At 43.4% G+C, this 19813-nt stretch overlaps 1 protein-coding gene across 3 annotated transcripts in view; it reads left to right on the top strand.

Annotated features, from left to right (window-relative positions):
* The window catches only part of LOC144773424 (N-acetylated-alpha-linked acidic dipeptidase 2-like), a 776499-nt gene that overhangs the window by 479603 nt on the left and 277083 nt on the right, over nt 1-19813 (top strand). For all 3 annotated transcript variants that reach the window (XM_078658418.1, XM_078658416.1, XM_078658417.1), the window contains exon 7: nt 17985-18110. In XM_078658418.1, coding sequence (XP_078514544.1) covers nt 17985-18110 — 126 coding nt within the window. The remainder of the gene's footprint in view (nt 1-17984; nt 18111-19813) is intronic.

Below are 19813 nucleotides of genomic sequence, written 5' to 3'. Positions count from 1 at the left end.
TATCAAAACTAAAAAGTTTCCTAATGCCTTTAATGAAAAAAAACGGCTGAATTTGCCAGTGCAGGTTTAAATGGTTTCTCAACCTCTGCTTTACCACCTGCTGCATGATAGGGAGTTAATCTGCTCACCCTCCACCCCTTTGTCACGGGTGCTCGTAGTGGTTAGCTATGACACCAGTATACATGTAGTGAGTTGGAGAGCGCTTAAAGACTATTGACGAAGCGCTTAAGCTCTTTGCGGACGACTGAGACGCTACTGCGTTAGTGGTTCCAGGAGTCACGGTTACCCATACCGGGTGGAATCATGGGTGCAGCGCATCCTTCACGAAGCATCCTTGGCTGTTGGACTGTCTTTCAGAGAGTACCCAAGTAGGTGCAGTGATTATCCTGACTATAAACAAGCTGGACTGTCGCGCGTGAAATGTGATAAATAGATGCAAATACAGTTTATTGTGTTTAAAAGCTATATGTTTTTTAGAAAGTACACAGAAGTATCTTTGCCACACAATGCTGTTCTCGTCATCCGTGCAGGGAAGACTAAATAAACATGTGTGGGTTGTGGTAACAAGCGCCTGTGGTTTACATCGCCTTAAAACTGCAGGCCGCTAACCTAGCTCGTGGGTCTGGGCGTCCACCCAGAGTCTTGCCTACATGTTTGACTTCATGTTTGTGGAAACCGTGTTATATCCTTAGCTCGACAGAATGCGTACCCTTGAGTTATGCAGCGATACAACAATGGTTTGAGCTAGAGTCATTCAACTTGCGGTCAGTGCTGCTATGTCAAATACCTACTTATAGCTGAACTGAATCTCAGTTGCTTTAAAAAGCGGGAGGGGGCCTCCCTCTCTTCTGAGGTACTCCTCGGAGCACTGTTATCCGGTGTGTCCTTATTTTGGTTTGCCAGGGCCTCCAACACTTTAGGGGGCATTGCCATTCAGTTAATGAAGGTCATGCGACATAGGAGAATTAGAGCCCTCATCATATTCTGCAGTGTGTGTGTTAGAGGGGTTGGTGGGGGGGTGGGTCATCATTGCTTTACGCCACTGATTTGGTTGCAGTGTGACCCACCCTCCCTTTGGCGGCTCTGATGCCACGCACCTGCTGCACTATTAACAGCTCTCCCCTGCCACAGATGTTGAAGGATTTTGTTGATACATCTGACCGGCAGATGATGTCCACCCCACCCCGTGCAGTGAAGTAGCAGTTCCGATATGTTTGTCCTTTTTCAATTTGGAACATATGTTAGGGAAACCGTCTTGTGATGGAAATTGCATCTGCCTGGGAGTTTGGAAATGCAAATGTACTCTGAATGAAAACATAATACAGTGATGTCAGAGCGACTTCATCGGTGGGGTGTGTCTCTGCGCCTTCAATGACGTGTTGGGTGATGCTGGCTTGCTGAAGGCGTTCGGGCTCAGGGACGCTTTGAGAGTTCCCAGTGACCTCCCAACAGATGCTTTTGGTTACACTGAGGTCTGAGCGTCTTCCTGTGTTTAGTACAGCTTGCCTTCCAGAAACACTTATACTTTCAGCGTGGTGTTATTTAAGTCCTGATGTCTATCTTCGATGCACACTGTGCTTTTCAGTGTCAACCCAAAAGCTTTATTTTATGCTGTGCGTTGCACTATGGCCTTTATATAGCGTTTGCAGCTTCGGAGCGGTGTAATAACATTTTTCCTGACGTTTATTTGGTCAAACAAGAAACCACTCAGCATCAACTCAGTACATAAACTGCATCAGTCAGCACCACCTAAGCACCACCAAAGTATCACTCAGCAGAACCGCAGCACCACCTGAGCATCAGCGCTGCACAACTTCAGCACCAGTCAGCGTCACACAGCACCACTTCAGCACCACCTGAGCATCACTCAGCAGCACCTGAGCACCGCCTCAAGTAATGTTGCACCATCTCTTCACCAGTGCATCACCACAGCATCACTTAACACCTCCTCCGCACACGTGCAAAATCTGATCTGCATCACTCAACACCACCTCAGCACTCCCAAAGCCCCACTACAGCACCAGCTCAGCACCACCTCCGCACGAATGCAGCATAACCTTGGCACCAGCACAGCACCAACTCAGCATCACTCTGTGCCACCTGAACACCAGCACAGCACCACTTCTGCATCACTCAGCACCACCTCATGCTCACTCAGCACCACCTTAGCATGGGCACAGCACCACCTTAGCATGGGCACAGCACCATCTCAGCATGGGCGCAGCACAACCTCAGCATGGGCGCAGCACAACCTCAGCATGGGCGCAGCACCACTTCAGCATGGGCGCAGCACCACCTCCGCATCGGTGCAGCACCACCTCCGCATTGGTGCAGCACCACCTCAGCATCAGCGCAGCTTCACCTCAGCATCAGTGCAGCACCACCTCAGCATTGGTGCAGCACCACCTCAGCATCAGCACTCCACCAGCAGTGTATCACAGACTCTGCATCACCACAGCACCACCTCCATCCGTGCACCACCCCCAGCACAGCCCCACATCAGTACCAAAGTGGGACTTCCTCCGCAGCAACTCGGCACCAGCACAGCATCAGCGCAGCACCACCTCAGCATCATCACCACATCAGCATCAGCACATCACCTCCGCACCAACACACCACCACCTCAGTATTACCTCTGTACCAGCACTCTACTATCTCAGCACCACCTCGGAATGTGGCACCTCTTGATTCTCCCAGAGTTTCCATCCGCTGCTCGTGTTGTAATTCAGGTAATATTTCCCAACCTCCACCCTCCCATTGTTAATGTCCATCCCCCATAACAAAAAAAAGAATAACAAACAAGCATTAAAACAGGAAGGAAGAAGATGCCAGCATTGCAAAGACTAAAAAACTAGAAGACATTTTTTTATGTTAATTATTTTTTTGATAGGGTCGTTCAGTTGTACATAATGTCATTTTGGCTATATATAAGGTAACAAAAATACTAATAACACTTTTTTATTATAACTTTTCAACATGCTGCGATGCTGCTCTACAACATAGCTTAAAAACATTGGCAAAGCTCTTGCTAAACACTTATAAGATCCCAAAGGCGAGACCTATTGGCTATGCCAATGCTTGTTATTAGTGACTAGAGATCTCACCAAAGACTGGTTACTTTACGACTTAAAACATCATGCTTAACCCACTGCATCGGTTGTATCAGCCTGATTGTAATGTGAAAGATGTCTTTACCTTCTTGGCGGACTGTACAATACTGGCCTGCTTGCCAGAGTATTGTACAAAGCTTTTGTGAGCTGCATCTTTAAAAATTGCTTCTAACATTTTGCTCCAGTACTCCTACCACCAGTCTCCTCCTGTCCCGCAGGGCTAATGTCGTCCATGGTCCTGCCTGTGAAAGCAGCCTGCTCCTGTAGATCTGGGGTCCATTGGCTGGTGAGTGCCGAAGGTCCTGAGATGAAGGAAGCTGTGATCTGTCTAGAAGAATTTACTGTGGACCAATTGGAAATTAACAATTCTTGTGTGAACAAAGTTGTGTCGCCACTGCAATTGGAAGAAATGGTCTAGAATACAGAAAAATTCTCACTGAAGTAATTGAAGTTTTTAACATAGCAGCCTTTCCTGGCACTGTGTGCAAACTTCAGCAGGTCCAGAACAACTTGTGATGCCAACCCCGCCCACCCCCTCAAAAAGACCCCTGGTTACTTCAATTGTTTTTCCAACGCTGAGCTTTTTTGCTGGAGCGTCTGGCTTCAGTGGGTGGGATTCATCCTGACTCTCCTTGTGGTTTTATGGCCAGTAATTAACAACAGGATTTTGCAGCTGAAGATTTCCGACATCCAAGAAGATCCAAGATTTGAAGGTTAAAACTTTCCACAGAACCAGCCACCGACCTCAAACCAACATTGCTCACTTGTTTATCGGCACGCAATGGGCCTATTTCACAGTCAAAAGGATGTAAGCTCTTTTTTAAAAAAAAAATTTCCTCTTGATATTGAGCATCTTTAGCAAACACGTTCCCATGAGGCCCTTTTATTTACCTTGTAACTTTTCTATTCAATCAGTAAAAATACTTTATTTAGACAATAAAGTCCATTAAAGTGGCAAGTGCCATAAAAAAGATTAAAAGAAGAGTCATCACAATATGTTAGCCATATTATGTTAACAAATCGGCAAATAGCAGCTTCTCAATCAATTCGTGTAAAGGAGCTGGTTGAGCACAGTTTTGCTAAAAAAATATGATGTTTAGAATGCACTTTCGATAGCTTTAAAACAGGCGTTTTACACTCGACTATAAATTACAGCACCTTTTATAGTGAGCATAACATGATAGTCAATGTACTTTTCTATTGCCATATAATTTAAGCACATCATTAATAAACAGAGAATACAAATGTTTAGGAGTGGGAGACTAGAATTTAGCCAATTATTTCTATTTATCTCCGTAAAAAACCTGTGGTCTCAATAAAACAACAGACTTCGTGGCTGCATAATTTATACCCGTCACTCTAAAAATACTGCACTTTGTGAGCTGTTAAGGAAAACGCCCAATTTCCCTGGGAACGCCTCTCTCCCGTAAGGCAGCGTTGGAATAGGTTTCAGCATGAACTCAAAGGAGTACGTTTGTATTCTTTTAAGGATTGTTCGAAGGGTAGATTGTAATGAAGCCAATTTTGGTTTTAGTGTTGTAACTTTTTTTTAACTACATGTGCCATTGTTCTGCTCTGATTTATTTATTGTAAATACTACTGTTTTTCTTTCATGTGTATTTTCTTTAGGGAAGGTCTCACTGCTTGACCCATGCTACTAAGGATAAGCCTTTCTGTCCTCACAGAAACCAATTTACTTTGAGTTAGAGCATTTGTATCTTGTCGGAGCTCCTTCACGGTTCGTATTAAGGGTGAACCAACGATTCTTTTGAGAAACCAGTTTATCTTTGTAGTTCAGATTGATTGGACTATGTCGGAGCTCATTCATGTCTCACATTAAGACTATGACCTCTTTCTCCCAAAGCCCAACACTGTAATTCCCCCATAGATATTCATAGATTTTAATTGGTATTGCATTTATATAGCGCTTAGCACCCTTTATGAGGCATTGAAGCGCGTTATGCCATACAGTACGCAAGTGATTCAAGCAAATTCTCCACTTCCTTACACTCTTAAATAGTAACTTTATTTAAACAAGTATAGGTCTCATGTATACAAGAGTTATTGGCTTTGCCAATGTGTTTTAGCCATGTTGTACACCACCATGGCTGCTGTTTAGCATGGCTAAAAGTTAGTGGCATAGAGGAGAGGGGTGTGTAGTGTCGTATAGTTGAATGGCATAGTGTGTCATGTATTGGGGTGGCATAGAGTGAAGTCATATAGCGGCCTACAGTGGAGTGCCGTAGAGTTGAATGATAAAGAGTGCATTGGAGTAGAGTGCTGCGGAGTATAGTGGTGTAGAGTGCAGTGGTGACGAGTGCAGCAGCATAGAATTTAGCAACGTACAATGCTGCATCGTAGAATGCAGTGGCATAGATTATAGTATTGAATAGTAGAGTGCGGTGGTGTAGAGTGCAGTAGTGCAAAGAGTAGTGGTGTAGAGTACAGTACAGTGGTGCATAGGAGAGTACAGTGTTGTAGAGTGAAGGGGTATAAAGTGCAGTGTTGTAAAGTGGAGTGCTGCAGAGTGCAGTGGCATAGAGTGGAGTGATACAGAGCAGAGTGGCGTAGACTGCATTGGCACAGAATGCAGTAGTGCAAGTTAGAGTGGAATAGAGTTAAGTGGCTTAGAGTGTAGTGTTGCAGAGTAGAATGTCATAGGATGCAGTGGTGTAGGGTGCCTTAGAGTTCAGTGGCGTAGGGTGCAGTGGCGTAGGGTGCAGTGGCGTAGAGTGCAGTGGCATAGAGTGCAGTGGCATATAGTGGCGTGACATAGAGTGGACTGGTGTAGAGTTCATTGGCGTAGAGTCTTGCAGAGTGTAGTGGCGTTGATTGCAGTGGTTTAGAATGCAGCAGCATAGAATTCAGAGGCATACAATGCGTGTCATAGATTAGAGTGGTGCATGGTAGAGTGCAGTGGTGCAAAGTGGTGCATTAAATTAGGGTGGTGCAGAATACAGTGGCATAGAGTGGTGCAGAGTAGAGTAGAATGGAGTACTGCAGTACGCAGTGGTGTAGAGTGCATTAGTGTAGAGTGCAGTAGTGCCGAGTAAGGTGGCATAGAGTTCAGTAACAGAGGGTGTAGTGTTACAGAGTATAGCTTTGCAGAGTGCAGTGGTGTAAAGTGGGGTAGAGTTCAGTGGTATAGAGTAATGAGGCGCAGGCTACAGTGACGCAGGCTACAGTGACGCAGGCTACAGTGATGCAGACTACAGTGGTGCAGACTGCAGTAGAGTAGAGTGGATAGGCGTAGAGTAGATTGGCGTAGTGCGGCGTAGAGTGAAGACTGGCATGGAGTAGAGTGCTGAATGCCATTTAGTATAGGGGCGTTGAGTGCAGAATGGCATGGAGTAGAGGGGTGTTGACTGCAGAACGGCATGGAGTAGAGTGGCGTAGAGTGCATAATGGCATGGAGTAGAGTTGTGCAGAGTAGAGTCGTCTAGACGGAAGTAGGGTAGAGTGGTGCAGCGTTCATTGGCATACAATAGAGTGATGGAGAGTAGAGTAGAGAGGCGTAGAGTGCAGTGGGGCAGAGAAGAGTGCAGTGGCGCAGAGTAGAGTGCAGTGGGGCAGCGTGCAGTGGCCCGGTGTGGAGTGGGATAGAGTAGATTGCAGGGGCGTAGAGTGCTGAAGAGTGGAGTTGCGTAGAGTTGAGTATACATGGTGTGGTAGCACACTGCCATTACAGACAACATATTTTCAATTGAAATAACCATTACATGTGCACACGCATACAGTTTTACTAATCAAATTATACAGTGCACAAACAATCACCTAGCGTATTGATTGTTTTGTTTTGATCATATTTAAGTATTTTTGTCCAACACTCTTCAGAATTAACAAAAAATGTACTTTATTTATGCTTTGCTAATTCTGATGTATTTCAAAATACTTACACAGTTCATTTAATTGTCGTCCTCTACCTCCAGTATCCAGCAAGATTGTCACATAAATCCTGTCACTTTGAAGGCAGAGAAAGAAAAGTAAACGCCCAGCTCCCTCGGAAGTTGCAGCCAGACATTTGACCTCTGTCTCTGAATGCACAGCAAATTTGACAAGATAAGAACAAGATGTACAGGCCTTTTTACAGAAAGGAGCACTAGTGGAAGAATACTAGACCTCTGCGACAAACTACGCACATTTTTCCACCACAAAATCAAGAGCATCTATGACAACTTCGACAAAGACAACCAACACACTGAACCCTCACCAACCACCCGACATCCTGAAGCCAGCGATCAACAACTGGACAGCCCTCACCACCGAAGACACACTGAAGACAATGAAGTCAATCCACTCCGGGGCCCCCACGGACAACTGTCCCTACCACATTTTCAACAGAGCCGACGACACCATCACACCCATGCTCTGCCACACCATCAACCGCTCCCTGGCAACCGCCTTGTTCCCGAACGACTGGAAACACGCTAAGATCAACCCCCTCCTGAAGAAACCCTCAGCGGACCCCACCGACCTAAAAAACTACAGACCCAGCTCCCTGCTCCCGTTCCCAGCGAAAGTCATTGAGAAAGCCATCAACAGCCAACTCGCCACATTCATCGAAGAGCACAATACCCTCGACTCCTCCCAATCTGCTTCAGAAAAAAGAACAGTATGGAAACCGCCCTCCTCGCCTCAACAGAAGATATCCGTACCTTACTGGACAAAGGAGAAACAGCAGCCCTCATCCTCCTTAACCTCTCAGCGGCGTTCGACACAGTCTCTCACCGCACCATAATATGCAGACTCCATGATGCAGGGATCCTAGACAAGGCCCTTGACTGGATCCGCTCCGTCCTCTCTGGCAGAACGCAGCGGGTTGGACTCCCCCACCGCCCCCCCTTTCCTCTCAGACCCTACACCTACCACCTGCGGAGTCCCCCAGGGGTCCTCCCTCAGCCTTACACTCTTCAAAGTCTACAAAGCCGCCGACACCCATCGTCAGAACCTACGGACTCAACATTGTGTCATACGCAGACGACACCCAACTCATCCTCTCCCTATCCAACGAATCCAACACTGCCAGACACAACTTTCGAGAAGGCATGCAAGCCGTCGCTAAATGTATGAAAAACAGCTGCCGACAACTAAACACCAACAAAACTGAAGTACTCATCATGGGCCCAAACCTCAATGCCTGGAACAACACCTGGTGGCCCCCCGCCGTCGGAAGCCTGCCCATCCCCACGAACCACGCACTCAACCTGGGAATCATCCTGGACTCAGAGCTCAAAATGGACCACCTGATCAAATCAGTCTCGTCCTCCTGCTTCCACACCCTCCGCCTCCTACATAAGACCTTCAAATGGATCCCTCTCAAGCACAGAAAGACCGTCACTAACACCCTGGTCACCAGCAGGCTTGACTACGGCAACACACTCTATGCTGGAATAAACAAAAACCTCACCCGCTACAGAACATCCAAAATGCCACCGCAAGACTGGTCCCCTTAACCTGCCAAGACACTGCCACATCTCCCAGCACCTGCGCACACTCCATGGCTTCCCATCGAAGCTAGAGTCACCTTCAAGATGCTAACCCATGCTCACAAGGCCCTCCACGACACCGGACCAGCATACCTGAATAGCCGACTCAAATTCCATGCACCCCAAAGGACCCTACGAACAGCCCAACTCTCCTACGCTGTGGTCCCCTGCACCAGAAAGACCAGATCGGGAGGCCGCTCCTTCTCCTTCAGAATCTGGAACGACCTTCTGCTTCACCTCAGATTGATAACATTGCTCCCCATCTTCGCAAGAAATCTCAAAACCTGGCTCTTCGACAGACCCCCTCCTTGATGGACTGGAACCTGCGACACCCTCCCTACCCCCCAGCGCCTTGAGACCCTTACGGGTGAGTGGTCGCACTTAACAAACACCTGATCGATTGATTGATTGATTGATTGATTGATTGATTGAATACTAGGAGAGGTAGTGTGAAAAGGCGTTGCTCCTTGGGACGGACGCACAGAAACTGAAAACCCTAAAACAAACAAAGCCATGAACGATAGAAGCAATTAACTGGAGCGTTCTTTCGTAAGTGTTTCACTACTAGAATTTATGGCATTCGTTTTTAGCATGCGTGTTTATTTTGCACTTCAGAGTCACAGATTAGAGTTGTAATCCGATACAGCATGATTACATTTTGTCGTTTTTCAACCTGATGTCTCCAACCGGCTTGTAAGACACTAATATGACCGCAACCACTGAACAGAAACACATGTTGTTTCCGTCACGTTTTAACTTCTCCACTTGATCTTTCACGGCAGAAACTAGTAGCACCGAAAATCTTTTCACATTCCCGGTTATTTAATTTTTTCCTTTACTTCGTTTTCATCATCTGACCTCCGGTACGGAGTATTTCATGCACTTATGCATGTTTACTTTTTGTTTTTATGCACTGGACACTACTTTCACTTAAAACAACCTATACAGACAGGCCTCCTCTTTCCGTTCTTTTTTAGCTATAAGACATGACCCCTGACGAAGGGTCGAAGTACGACCCGAAATGCAGTGGATTTTCTGCTGAATGTTAAATGCTTACCATTGGTGAAAATTAACCATATTGGATTGCACAAGACGATAAATGCATCACATGAATAAAAACTATTCATGCTTGTATAAACTTTTGGACATAAGCTTACTTTATTTCATACATTATTTGGATTAATACCTTCAGGTATTTGTAACAGTGCTCCCACCAGCATGGAGAGATTCATGTCCTTGCACTTTCAGACAACGTTGTTTTTGAGTGCCTGTGGACACAGTGCAGGTGGTTTGAAGCACTTTGTGGATTATCACGCCTTTAAAACTTGACATATGAGTGCGCGGTGTAAATAAACGTGAAAATATAGCATTTTACAGCAACATACATTCTCAAAACACAAAATAAATATGGATAAATACCAATATAATGGCCAAAAAATAAGTATGGATAAATACAGATGCAAACGTTAATAAAATAAATACCATACAACCGGGAGCCCTAGTTACAAACCACAAAGCCAATGGTAAGCAATGGTCGGAATGCCTTACCAGGGAAGCTTTCTGAATGTCCTCAACATGTCTTTAGAAAACCAGACAGCTGGGCTGTCTGGTAGGCTTCGAATTAAAACGGTCCTATTACTTGACATTTAGGAGTTGCAGAAAAATCCTGCAGTTGTTCTGTATACCAGGCAACATCTTTACTTTCATGTTCCCTATGCATGAGATATATTCAGTTTCTTCAGGAACACGTTACTTTGGCTTTTGATTATTTCATTTAAGGCCTGTAAAAAAGCCAAACGATCTTTGATAGCAAAGGGTTTTTGTTCTACCACTGAAGTGTGACGATCAAGATCCGATATAATCATTCTTGTTCCAAAAAGGATTTCATATGGAGTGATACCCCCTAGAGAACTTCTTGGCAGATTATTAAGACTACATTGGACACTTATTAGATGTTTGACCCACCCATCACCCAAGCCTAATACCCTAGCTGTTATAGATTGCTTCATGTCCCGGTTTTTTCTCTCCACTATGAAATTTCCCTCAGGATGGAATGGACTATAGTACCGCAATGCAACGCCTAATTTGACCATGGCCTCCTTGTAAGCTCGAGAGCTAAATGCAGGAACCTGGTCAGAATGTAGCGTGCCGACTGCATATGTGCCGATAAAGACTCGCAAATCTTTTTATAACAGTACGAGCGTCAGCCGAGCGCTGAGGCCACATCCAAATGAACCTTGAGCACGAATCCACTGCGACCATGATATATTTATAGTTACCATCCCTCTGTAAGGGACCGCAGTGATCCAGGTAAACGCAAGCCAATGATTTGTCTGAAATTAATAGGGGCGTCTGCGCAGGATGTTTCACTGTTGACACTTTCATCTTCTGGCAGATTTCACAATCCAAAACATAGTTTCTGGTCTGTTTCCTCATGCGCGGCCACCAGTAACGCTGTTTTAATAATGACACTGTGGCGGAAACACCTGCATGTGCAGAGGCGAGTCCTTTATGTGCTGCTAAGATTAGTCCTAATCTATGTTCCATGTTTGGAATTACTCTATCCCCCACTCCAGGGATTCGAGCAAACGGAACATTATTCGCATCAGTTATGTATGAGTATTTGAGTGGAAAGTCTTTTGGTAATGTTTTACCACTGTCTTTGCTTGAAGCATTGACAGCTTGCATTATTTCGCGGTCTATTTTTGTTTTTGAACGAGTGATTGCAGCTACGGATACCGTTTGCACAGCTGCCTTTCGCTGCTTCATCAGCCAATGAATTCCCTGCAACGTGAACACCATCACGTTGATGACTCAGTGTATGTATCACCTGAGCCTTTTGTAGTTCTTGTCGTAACTGAACTACTTGTTCCCAAAGCAATTTATGCTTGACTGTGCCACCTTTTGCATCTTTGTAACCGTTTTGAATCCAGTTTTGCAAGTATTCATTGTAAGATTGAACACAATAATACGAATCGCACACTATGAGTGTGGGGAATTCACGATCAGTATTATCAAGCACCATCTTGAATGCTTGTAGTTCAGCTCACTGAGCTGTACAATCTCCTAGAGATTGCGTTTTAGTGATCATTGGTCGGAACTTGCCATCTCGCCAGCGACCTTTAACGATCGCGCACGCAGCACTATAAGCTTGTTTACACCCCGTAGTGGGTTGGGCTGATCTGTCAATATAAATTATACATTCATACTGCTCTAGAGGCAGAATCTCAGTAGGCAGAGGACATTCTTGTTCATATTGTAGAAATGCTTGTGTTTTCAAATGAGGGTCAAAAATGTATTCAACGTCTGTTGCAGCAAGATAATTAATCCATTGTATCCATTTTGGATGTAAAGCTTTAGCATTCGGAATGCTCGCTTTTGTCACTGCCTCTAAGGCTGGTACAGGTGTAACGACCGTAATGCGCTTACCCTGTGTGAGGGCTCTCTCTTTTGCTACTGCAGTTTTAACCGCTGTCAGAATTTTTTCTGTTGAAGTGAATTTCATTTCTGCTTGTGTGTACAAATGTGATTTGTAAGCTATTGGTACTTTTTCTCCTTCATTAAAGGTAAAGTATGTGAATCCGCATTGTCCTGGAATGATTCGGATCACTAAGTTGCATACGTTTACGCTAGTTTGTAAATATTTTGTTGCTAACATGTCTGTTTACAATGAACACAACATTTCTGTGTGTTTTTGTGTCCAATTAACTGTTTTGAAATCAGGTTTGATTAATTCGTAGAGAGGTTTAACCCTTTCTGCGAATTTAGAATGTAAGTTCTTCCGAAATTAAGGAAGCCTAGAATTGACTGTTTTTTTCAGTGTTTTTGGAGGTTGGAGCAGCGCACATTTCTCTAGAAAGTTTGCTGCCAGGCTTTTGCCTTCACTTGATAACTCGTATCCTAGAAAAAGGACGTTGAGGTGGGCAAATCTTGATGTCTTGAAATTGAATTTATACCCCTCAGAGGCGAAGCCCAATATTATGGTGTTCACCCTGTTCAAGTGCCGATCCAAGTAATCGTCTGTTAGATGGATGTCATCGACATATGATAATGCCTCATCATCTTAGGTTTGTAGTAACTCTGTTACTCTGGCTGAAAATAACCCTGGACTTTTCTTGAATCCCTGAGGGAGACAACAGAATCGACACTGTGTCCCCATAATTGAGAAAGCGGTCAAGTACCTACTTTCTGGTTCAATGTTTTGACAGAAGAAACCGTTAGAAATATCTAATGTGGTTTTGTATTTTTTACGCACAATGTTATTCATTAATGCTGCACTGTGTGCATTTTGTACTGCAAAAGTTTTGCAACAAGAGTTTAAATGTCTGTAATCCAATACTAGACGATATGTATTGTCTGGTTTGGAGACCGGAAACAAAGGATTGTTCATGGACGAGGTGCATGTTTCAATCATCCCTTGGTATTCAAGTTGATCTAATATCTCCCTGTTTTTTAGCTTCGTGCTTAACTGGGCACTGCCTTTGAGCATTTGGTTAATTTTTTAACTGGATTTTATTGTGAGGAGAATCCTCATCCCATCCTACATGATTTTTATATAATGCAGGAGCCTGGGCTACTGCCCATTTCCTGGGATAGGTATATTTTAAATGAATTGGAATGTGTTTGGAGAAAGCTGGCATAATGATTTCTTCGCCATGTGGGCACTTCCTGACAAATTCAGGTGCCGAGTCTTGTTCAGCTAGAAGAATGTCATAACCCTGAGAGAGCCTCTCCCAAAAGAGTGCTCTTATTTTTCTGGCTATGTCCCCCTCCATCCGGAGTGTTACTTGATATAACTTATGTGGGACACTAACCCGGGTATCTGCAGTTTCAACTTGGATGTACTCATTCAAGTCCACTGTCTCCATATGATCCTTCAAGTTGTTGCAAGCTATGGTGAATTCTGCTGCTCTGTCCAACCTCGTTTGAGCCCATTCCCCGTTCTTGAGTTGTGTCCTCAAGATCCTCGGCATGTCTGATTTTTAGATCTGCTACCTTCTTTTTGGTGAATTAAGTTTTCTTATTTTACTGAACGTGTTGATCGTCTTTGGACTTCACGTCGTCTTCCTTTTGTTCTGACCGTCCTCTTCTTTTGGATTTCTGTGACGAAGTCTGAAAGGTACGAGAGGAACGTGTATCAGTATCTTGATATCTATCAGGTTTTCTCAAAATTAGAACTATTCCTGAGGTTATACCTCCTTTCAGAGGGCTCCTTTTGAGGAGACCTACCTCTTGATTGAGAACGTTTCTCTTTAGAAGTTCGTTTAGTGTCCTCCCACTTCTTTTTAGGAGGAGTAGGAGTGTTTTTATTAAAGACCTTTAACTGTGTTATTCTACTAATCTTTGTATATTACTTAGTAATTCATCATCCGACATTGCTTCAATGTCAGGGTCAGGTGTGTAGTTGGCTAAAGCTAGCCATGTTGCACCTGGTCTACCTAGTGGACCCAGCCTGGTAATGTGATGTATATGTTTTAGGGCGCCCTTAAACCAGAGCACATGCTCTTGGTATGTTAGTGGAATTTCAATATCCTTGAAGGGAATGTATTCCTCTGGTGGTTTATCTTCTTTGTAGAAGTGAAGCACTTTTGTTACTGGATTTGCTTCAGGGAAGACTATCCATGAATAGAATACCTCTTTCTGATGATATTTATGTGCCTCTATCACAAAAACTAACCTATCACCTCTTGCTGATAGGCCATTTCTTATACGTTTTATAGTGATGGCTTTCCTTAAAGTTTCTGGAATGCTTATAGCATCCTCGTTGGTCTCTTGAAGACCTGTAAAGTTTAAAGCTTGTATGGCGTTGTCGCCTGTAGCTCCACCGGTTGCGGTGTTGTCGCCGTTAATCGACATTATTTAATGAAAGTTGCACAGCAAGTTTCAAGAAAACAAAGATAAGGTGCACAATATTTTGGAACACTGTATCCTTCAATGTTGAAAAACCAAAACTAATGCATAGAATTTTTCGTCCTGCTCAACTATGGTGGATATTATCCTTTTACCCACTCCGACGTCTATTGGAGTATTTTACGGGAAGAAAGGGGTCTCTGAGAAAAGCACGACTGAGTTACTTTAGTATCTAGCGTTAAATTAGTGCCATACCAAACGTTGGGTGCCATGTAGTTTAGTTCCTATATTCCCAATAGGCTCTGTGCATTGGAATAATATATCCTATAGATTAGATGTAGGACTGAGGTCAACTAGGTCTCTATCGAATATACTAAACTTAATTGTGTGTGTGCCAGCTAACTCAGAGGTCACTAGAAACTTTCTCGAATACACAAGAAGGGATTCGTTTCTGACAACTGCATAAACATGACAACTTTGTTTCCCAATAATAAGAATATATCTCTGAGTCGCGGAAACAATAGATCTGTATTTCACTCAGTCAATCGTGTATGCTTTGTTTTAACAGAGTTGGAGAGAAATAGTGAAACAGGCGTTTTCAATAAAAAGGTTTATTGAACAGTCTTCTTTCTTATACAAGAGAAGTGAACTGCTACAATTGTTATGCAGACTGCAAAGTATAATGCGTACAGCGTAATCAGTAATATGAAATAATACTGTAAGAGCATTGTATGGTTTCTAAGCCATAAAAAATACATACATAAATAACATTGAAAAAAATACTCAACTGGTGCTTCTAAAATACGCCTACCCCAATGTGTGTCAGCTGGAGAGTCGGCTTCCTTCTGCACTTGCTGTAGCGAGCTGCGTCGGGCAAGTAGGTCTCCAAACTGCTCCGAACCACCGTATCGTGCTATAGCAAGTGAAGGTATATTTATACCTTCAAGGTGTTTAGAAATGCCATATTTTGACGTAAAGTCGGGCATATGAACGTCGGGAAAGAACCCCTAGGGAATAGTTGTTCTTTGTAAAGTAACTTGAGTTCTTGGACAAATCAATATTCAAGCAAGGGGAAGTTCCCTAACTGCTTAAGCTGGTTTTCCAAGAAATCGTTGTGATGTCTGGTACGGGTGGAAGTAGCCATGCCTGTATTTGGGCAGCATAGGCTATGTCTAAATAAGGGCTTGATTTCAATGCCTATATAAGGGCAATGTGAATTGTACCTATATAAGGGCATGAATCGGGAAAATTCTTAAAACGCCACACAACACCCGGACCTGCTGATCGCACTCGTAGGACATGTACTGATGTGTGGAACATGTCCTGATAGTGAAATATAGTGTATTTTGTTTTTCACACTTGAAAGGCTATCTGTCCCAGAGGATAGAATGGGACTTTATTTATAACATTCTATAAGCATGATTACCCCTTGGTACAAGGTAGAAAGATGGCGTTTAGTATGCCTGAACTAAGAATATAACAATGCATCTTTTATAAAGATGATTTTTATACTGTCTGTTTGAAAATACCACTTTTAGAAAGTAGGTATTCTCTTGCTTAGCCATCCTGTGTGCCTCTGCTGGTTTGTGGATTGACTGTCTGGCTTTAGAGTTACAGAGGCCGGTTATGTGCATTCACTGTAGACAGCTCCTGGGAGGTGGGGTGTGCCCTGCCTTTCCTGGATGATTCAAGGCTGTGCATAATAGACCTGGGCTGCATTTAGAGTAGAGGGAGGAGATTTCCTTGCACCCGAATGAGGTTGGTCTGCCTTCCACAATGCTGTCTCCACCTCCTGCCGGGAAGCTGGACCATAGAGGATAGAACTGGTTTTGACTGAGCACAGAGCCTCTGTGCCACAAGAGAACAAAGAGACATTGAACAAAAATATTGGGGCCCAGACCCCAGAACTTTAGAATACTTCTGAACTCAACGGAACCTCTGCCAAGGAGAAGAGCTTGGAAAGCTGAAGGAGAAGTACTGCTGTGTGCTGTCTGGGGTTGGGATGCAGTGGACGTTTCTTCCACGGAGAGGACCAAGACTTTGCTGTGTACTGGGCATCCTGCTTGAAGAGGGTATCCAAGGGCTTGAAGTAGAGCTTGCCTCCTGTTCTGAAGTCCCAGGAACACAAAGACTTCACCACCAGCTCCTGGAACTTCCTTGCTGGGAGTTCTGACCTGCCAAGAGGTGCCAGTTCCTGTGTTGGGCCTCTAGAGGTTGTTCCTGCTGCTGGGAGCAAGGAAAAAGTGAGGCAACTAGAGAAATGTGACACATCTGCACCCGTTTCCGATGCAACACCTCTGTGCGGGAAGAATTCCCATGCATCACCTACCACTGAAAAAAACGACGCGACCTCTTCCCGCAGCTCGATAAATCACTGCACGCTGAGTCTCGTGCACCAATCTCCAAAGTTCAAGATCACCACACCAACTCCGACAAAGGCCCTGCTGTTCGACTGCAAGAACTGATGCATCATGGGACCGCGGCTGGGGAGATCAACACAGCGCCATTGCCGCCGCATCGCGATCTGATGCATCTCCAAATCCCCATGCATTGCACCAGTGCGCCAAGTATACAATAACGCTGGGGCTGCAGTAAGAAACCGATGCATCACCTCCTCTTCGGTAAGGAACTGATGCATCACCTCCCCTGTGTGGCAGTAAGGAACCGACGCATCACATCCCCTGGAGCAATGAACTGACGCATCACCTTCCCTGCACGTCTGTTTATGATAGGTACTTTGTGTTGAAAATGTCGCATCTATAGTTTGCTGTGGACAGAACTTTTTTTACCTTTTAAAAGTCATTTTGGTCTTGTTTGGTTTAGATAAAGATTACTTATTTTTCTAAACTGGTGTGGTGTCTATTTGTGGTGTTTTCACTGTATTACTGTATGTGTGCACAAATGCTTTACACATTGCCTCTGCGATAAGTTCGTGCCAAGCTACCAAGGGAGAGAGCAGGGGTTATTTTAGAAGTGTATCTCCCTACTTGGACAAAGATGCAAACCATTGCCAACGAGAGACCCCCGTTTCTAACAATTGCCATGAGCCCCCAAGATACTGCTCAGTGCCAGTGCAGTCTGTGCTGTTTTCCCAATTCTTTGTGACAATACCCAATTATAGGCTATTGCGAATATGATGGTGGCACACAGACACAGCAAATGGGGTTTGGAGTGTAATGTTAGGAAGGACATCAAGAGAAACAATGAACTGTAGACTGACGAACAACCATTAAGTACTGTATGAAGCTATTATTTTCCAACATTGTTCTTAAAAAGTTATCTGCTGAATGCCTTATCATGGTGTAATCATCCAGAACTCTACACACTCACTTTAGCATCTTTATTCATATATTCAGATATCATCACTCTTGTTTCCTCACTTTTGTATTTTCGGTATTGTATCCTCTGCGTTGTAGCCAGACTGCTTTCTAGTTGATCTTTTATTATCATTGTTATATTTTCATTGATGCATCCTCACTGTTGTTCCCCCTCAGTATTGTATCTTAACAGTTCAACCTTCACTGTTTTATTTTCCTAGGGTGATCTAGTGTATGTGAACTACGCCCGAATAGAAGACTTTTTCCAACTTGAGCGGGACATTGGGATCAACTGTACTGGAAAGATTGTCATTGCAAGATACGGAAAAATTTTCAGAGGAAACAAAGTAATACATTACCCATATACAAGTTATTCCTCTTCTAAGTCCAATTGAACGTATTTTATAAAACATTCTTACCTGATTCATACTATATCCTTAATATGAAAAAAGTCTCAAACTGACCACAGAGCCTTCTTTTATTGTAATAGAGTATTCCATAATACACTGATCTCTTTTCATGTTTGAACATTGACATTGATTATATACACCTACTAGAACAAATCCTATCATGATTATGGTAAAGATACACTGTGAATATGATGTAGTTTCTTGTTGAATGTACTACTGCCACAGGTTGACTGTGTTCAAGCTCAAATAGTGAAACTCACTGGTGAAAGAAACTACAGCCTCCTGGCATCTGAAATTTAAATTAGGAAGCACTAGTTAAAAGTCGGTGATAACATTAGATTTCACATAGTCCTATATCTCCTGAAACCTGTAGCACACAGCATCATATAAGGTATAAAGTGAAGGTGAAAATACAGCACCTTTCCACCTGGTCTTTCTTGCCCACCTTCAACTGCCACCCACAGAGAGGAGTGGCGGAGAGCCTATTGGCCAATATCTGGGAGACCAAAGCTATTGAGGTTTACTGTCTGATCAACACCATTTGGTACACATCAGGGATGACAAGTAAATGAAGGAAAACCTCAGATGTTAGAGTGGCCCACACTTATTACTAATATTCCAACCACTTCCAAATTCTCTGAAATGTATGGAAGAGCAGGTTCATCTGGTACAGTCAAAGATATCCACATATGACTGGAGAGTAAGAAAGTCCATGAAATACAAAATATTGAATTGATGGCGGGTCCTGCAATGAAAGGTTGTTAAAAAAGGAACCCTGTGTCCCAGTATAACTATGAATACACAAAATGGTCTCTTTCAATTTGGACCTTTTATTTTGAAACAATCAAATTGTGGCAACAGATGTCCAGTAAGTCTAAACAACTGAAGTCCACAAAGCGCTTCTTTTTTTAAAATCAATTGCATGTATCTGATGCATCTTGCAGAGAACCCAAATCTTAATATTAAAAGACTGCAAATGAGGTGATCCTAAAAAAAAACCAATATCAGCAATATTAAGCATATATTGTAAAGAATATTCTTTAATCATTAACAAGAATGAATCTTGGACAGCTTGAAAGACCCATACAGTCTGGATTGAGAAGAAATAATAATCTACATCTAATAAAGAATTTAATGCTTGTTCTTTTCAGAAAAGAAGTATTAAAAACACAAAAGACCTCTCTTTTTAACATTTAATCAGACACAATTAAAAGCTATTACCAATTCTACTAAATGTTCTTACCCAAAACAGTTTTGATAAACAATAATTGGAAAAGCCAATATGTCACCAGCCATTTGGTTTTGTCATGCCTATTATGTAAAGGTTTTTGCAAAACTTTGCTGGTGATAATGCCCAGTCCTCAACAAAGAAAATATTGGATAAGAGAAAAAGTACTTTTTGGCCTCAGAAAGAACACATTGCAGTAATGCTACTTGCAACTTACAGAAAACAACTTTTTGTGTTCTTATGTTCCTTTTGGAAGGACAGAAAGCAGTCATTCACAGTGAAGTTAGCGAATAGCTGCAGGGGACTGACCCACTGCCCAGCACTGTATGCTGTAGTGGGCAGAAAACAAATGTGAATAACACAACAGACCAATGTAAGAAGAGGGTTGGCTAAAAGCCCCCGTAAGTAAGTA

Source organism: Lissotriton helveticus, chromosome 8, assembly GCF_964261635.1.
Source record: "Lissotriton helveticus chromosome 8, aLisHel1.1, whole genome shotgun sequence".
In the NCBI taxonomy this organism is placed as follows: domain Eukaryota; kingdom Metazoa; phylum Chordata; class Amphibia; order Caudata; family Salamandridae; genus Lissotriton; species Lissotriton helveticus.
The sequence above is the reverse complement of the archived record's forward strand: the minus strand, read 5'-3'. Positions and strand labels throughout refer to the sequence as shown.